The sequence below is a fragment of the Malania oleifera genome, chromosome 10 (genome assembly GCF_029873635.1).
Source record: "Malania oleifera isolate guangnan ecotype guangnan chromosome 10, ASM2987363v1, whole genome shotgun sequence".
NCBI lineage: Eukaryota > Viridiplantae > Streptophyta > Magnoliopsida > Santalales > Ximeniaceae > Malania > Malania oleifera.
This window is the reverse complement of record NC_080426.1, coordinates 84,745,471-84,750,244: the sequence shown is the minus strand read 5'-3', so window position 1 is coordinate 84,750,244 and position 4,774 is coordinate 84,745,471. Positions and strand designations below refer to the sequence as shown.

Sequence of the window (4,774 nt, the reverse complement as noted above, 5' to 3'; positions counted from 1 at the left end):
AGCGGTAACCATAGCTGCTATCATGAAGCCCCTTCACTCACTTATGATTTAAACATCAAGATCTCAAAGGAACATCCTATGGACAACTCTAGCTTTTAGGTACACCAACAACCCCCACTCTAACTCCAAGCTCTGATCCTCTAGATTCCTTCTCCACTACACAAGCTAAATCTCTAAAATCAAAACCTTACCTTCCTAATCCCTCCATAAAATTAGTTAATAGATTGCTTCCCTTCTTCATCAATTTGGCATCAAGTCGCTAGGGAGGGGTTGGGGTTTTCCGAGAGTTGGAGTTAACTTTCTGAGTCTTTGGGTTTGAATATAATGACTTGAAAAAATAGATTGAATGGTTTTTTATGGCATAGTGGATAGGTTGTTGGATTTTTTTTATCTATTATTTTAAAGGTACTTTACATATTTTGTTCTCATTATAAGGTAATATAGTAGGAAATTTGACAGGAGATATAAAGTGAGAGCCAAAAATTTATTATTTTTGTTTCAATTCGATATGAATGTAAAATTGAAGGTTGATTTTCATTTGATAGAAATGTTTCTATTGTTTTTATGCTAACATGAAAGGGGTTAATAAGGGTAAAGAATTATGCAACAGCATGTAAATTAAAGGCAAAAAGGGAAAAAATTTTCAAGTGCAAATGAACCATGTTACAGTATTTTTTTTTTTTTTTAAGAAAAGAGGGCGGCACCTTCATTTATTTATTAATATACCCTCACTTTTGGCGAAAGAATACCGTGGTTATAAGATAAAACAAAAGGGAGAGTATAGAAAAACCCTCCCAAAAAAACCAACACCAGCCAGCAACCAAACTAGGTCAACATAACTAACAAAGAAGATAAGAACATAAATGCAACTAAAATCAAAACAAAATACACCAAACGAAACTCTAGAGATGAACTACCGATGAACAGAAATTAAACCTCACTTATCCATCCAAAGAATACCTTTCAGATAACGTGGTAGAAGGTGTTATTTTTCGTAAATTACATTATTTCTCATTTTTCCTTCTTTAATAAGAAAATCAGTCGCACTATTGCCTTCCCTATATTGATGCATCATCATGACATTCACTCCTTCTAGCTCCACCACGAGCTTCTCCCAAAATTTTCAAAGATATTACAAAATACATCCATTTTTTTGAAACCAATCAACTACAATTCGCGAATCACTTTCAATAATCACATTAAAATAATGCAAACGTTTGCACAAACGAATTCCTTCCCTGATTGCTTTTAATTCCGCACTATTATTCATATCATTGCTAAAATACCTTAAAAAAGCCGCTTTTATCATGTCATGGCAATCCCAAATAATTCTTTCACCTTCTAAAGTACTCAGATTGTCCCTACAACTCTCATCACAATTAAGTTTTATCCACCCTAGTGGAGGTTTAACTCACGAAATTATTTTTTCAAGTCTATCATAAACTCTTTGATGCTTAAGTTGAAACTCATTCAAAATCTTAATGTCTGACTTGTTCAATTTTTTAAAAGAATTGGTGCTCTCGGCAATAAAACTAACCCAAAATCGAACATTTCTCGATATCCGATCTGCACTTTGATAAATTCCTTTCATTCTCGCTTTAAAGACAAAAAAGAGGAAAAAATATTTTTGAAGAAAAATTGTATCATGTTGGTAACATATGCCCAAGGGAAAAACAAAAATATAATTAAAGGTAATATATTTTTAAAAGTATTATATAAATAAAGACAAAAAGAAAAAAAAATTGACCTTTTTTTTATGAGAACTTAATCTTTCACTTCTCTTGTGATTTTAGAACTTCCTCTAAAATTTGAAAAATGCCACATGCCTTCCCTCGTGGCACTATCCCTTAACACAAGTTAACTACATTGACAATGATGAGGGAAGTCATGTGGCATGAGCGGTTACGAGTGTCCAATGATCTAGACGTGAGGAGAAGTGAATCTTTCACCTTTTTATTTATTTTTTGACATTTTCCCAGAGGTCGCTCTGCGTTCACCAAATACTTGCGTTGTAGAAGGCTAAATTTACGTAAACTGTGAACTATTTTTTAAAATCTTCTCGCAGATTTGCCCTTCTTGCCATTTTCAAGAGGAGAAGGCACTTGCGTATTTTAACCAAACCAGAAAAGTCTTTTGTATTCCATCCTCTTGATCTGAGTAAAAGGTAGTCATCATTTTGTTGCTATTTTCCATAATACCCTTCGAGATGGCACCGGAAACAGCTTGAGACATACGACGGATGGGCCCCCCGACACAGAGCAACCCCTCTCCCTATATAAATACTCCCGGCCGCCGCACAAAGTAACACCCATCCAGTTTCCAGCGCCCATAATTCACTTTAATTTTCATTTCTCTTCTACTCTCTCTCTCTCTCTCACACACACACACATATATAAAATTGATACACGGTCTCTCTGTCTGTCTGTCTCGACAACAGAGAGAGAAAGAGTTAGGTAGCTGCAATTGTCGATACAAGATGTGCTTGGGGTTGGTTTGTGAGGAAGGGGAGAGGGTGTTGGGTCGGCAGAAAGCTCCCGGGGCGTGCCCCTACTGCGGGGGAAACGTGGAAGCCATGGACGTGGAGAGCAAGTGCAGCTTCTGCTTTCTCCCCATCTGCTTCAAGATCAAGAGGAAGTATTTCTGCACTTTATGCGCCAGGCGTTTGGTCTTGTACGCATAGCCTCTTACCCACCTACGTACCTTCTTTTATGTTATGTTCCCAAAAAAAAATTTAGTTTACTTTCTGTGTATATTTCTTAATTTTTGGTCAAACTCAGCACAACTGTATTGGTATGGATAGGCATCGAAATGCCATTAGGATGGCCTGATCATCTTTTTTTTTTTAATAATTTTTGTGTGGATTTCAAATTAATATGGGTTTCTGCTCTTTGACACTGAGAGATCTCTGGAAAAGAAAGAGACGTGTTTGAATCTCTATAGTCAGCGGCTAGCGTCGGTCTGCCTCTTCCTTCCAACACAGATGAATGGGTCGATTCCTTTGATTTTCCAGCAATTAATTGTGCCTTCGCGTGGATTAATCATTGACGAATTAATTTCCAATTCTCCGCAGCAGGAGGAGGCATAGATGCAGGTTTTTGTTTATTATCTTTCCCTTTCGATTTCGTTCCCTGTGCCTGTCTGTGGAATAATCTTTGGGAAATTGCTCATCCTCAGCGGGGATCAGGTGGTATTCATGTATGTTTTTATCTTGGCTTCGTCTAAATTCACTTTGTCTGGAGAAATACAGACAGCCAAGCCTCTGAATATGCAGAGGCCCACTGCCACTGGGAAATCTTTTTCCGTCACTCTCTCTTGAGTTTGAGTCTCACCTTTGTGTTTTCTTTTCTTTTTTTTTGATCAAACTGTAAATGTATTGAACAAAACGGATATACACAAACTGACTGGGCAGGAAAAAAGGGGCGACCAAGTCCCCTCAAGCAAAATCAAGCAAATACATACCCCGTGCCAAAAAGGCTTTACAAAGCAATAACTCTATAGACCTATCAACAAAGCAAATGCAAGACTCGGGAACAAAGTCTCCTCAAGTAAATCAAGACAAAACACAAAAATTGGGCATACTCAGTGCCAATCAAGCTTTGCAAAGCATTACCTCATTAAAACCTTTCAAGAGGAGGAAATGGGAACCAACAAAGGCAAATACAAGCCATAAAACCAAAACAAATCACTGAATTTCCATTCTGGGATCCTTCCAAACCGAGAGCCATGGGTACTTGTTGTACATCATCCTATAAGTATGTGATTGAATTGTTTTGATGACAGCTTCACCTTTCCTTCAAATTTGACTTTATTTCTGAAATGTCAGATGAAGTAAATTGTAGCAGCAAAACAAGTCTTCTTGGAAATACTTTGAATACCTGTCCCTCTAGCCTCTTTGTGAAGCCATTTAAGAGATGCTTTAATGGTAGTCATCTTCCTTTTAATTCCCAACCAGCTTCTTAGAGAGCTCCAACTGAGTCTGATAAGCTGGATTTGAAGAATAAATGATCTATGGATTTCACTTCAGACCTGCACAGGGAGCAAAGCTGGTTTAAACCAACATCATACAGTTTATCATTTGTAAGAAGTTTTCCTTTGACGGCAAGCCAAAGGACAAATGCATACTTTGGGTAACAACTAGATTTCCACACATCTGTCTTCCAGTGGACTCGTCTAGCTTTGTCTCTCTAATGAGGGTAGATCTTTTTACAGCAAAGGTTGTCTTCTTTCTGAACTGGTTATCAGCAGCAACTTGATCAGAATTTTCATTAATAATTCTTACTTTCTAGACATTAATTATACTTTTTTTTTTCAACTTATAGAGGGCGTATAAATTTTAGAAACTAAATATCCAGAAAAATTTCTATGATTTTTAAAATTTTAAGAGAGGCCTATGATTTTTCTTTTTACTATCAATTCTTATGGTCCACATTGTTAATAAATCTAATTGCAAGCAACAATTAAAATGAATGTGGTTGCTAACAACTTAGCATGAGATAAACATAGTAAAAGGTTATTCAAACTCATCGTTTATATAAATGAGCTTCTCATGTTCTTGTCAAAAAAATGGTGAATTATTTCCTTTGATGATCATTCAAGAATAATATATCAATGAGTATTGAGCTAAAAAAAAAAAATTGAATTTGCTAAGTGCTAATAATATATAAGCATTGAACTTGATAAGTTCTGAAAACTTAAGTATTGGCTCACTATATTAAACAGTAAATAATAATTATAATAATTTGTAAAATAAGTAGTACTTAACTAGTCCTATTTA

General features: G+C 35.9%; 1 protein-coding gene across 1 annotated transcript; it reads left to right on the top strand.

Annotated features, from left to right (window-relative positions):
• The first annotated feature begins 2,334 nt into the window (after nucleotides 1-2,334).
• Nucleotides 2,335-3,305, top strand: LOC131165758 (uncharacterized). Its single transcript, XM_058123800.1, has one exon. The coding sequence runs from the start codon at nucleotides 2,477-2,479 to the stop codon at nucleotides 2,678-2,680; it is 204 nt and encodes a 67-aa protein (XP_057979783.1). The 5' UTR covers nucleotides 2,335-2,476; the 3' UTR covers nucleotides 2,681-3,305.
• Nucleotides 3,306-4,774: the final 1,469 nt, after the last annotated feature.

Bases quoted from the DNA above. Each gene is read 5' to 3' on its own strand.
- LOC131165758 (XM_058123800.1), top strand. From the start codon at position 2,477: ATGTGCTTGGGGTTGGTTTGTGAGGAAGGGGAGAGGGTGTTGGGTCGG.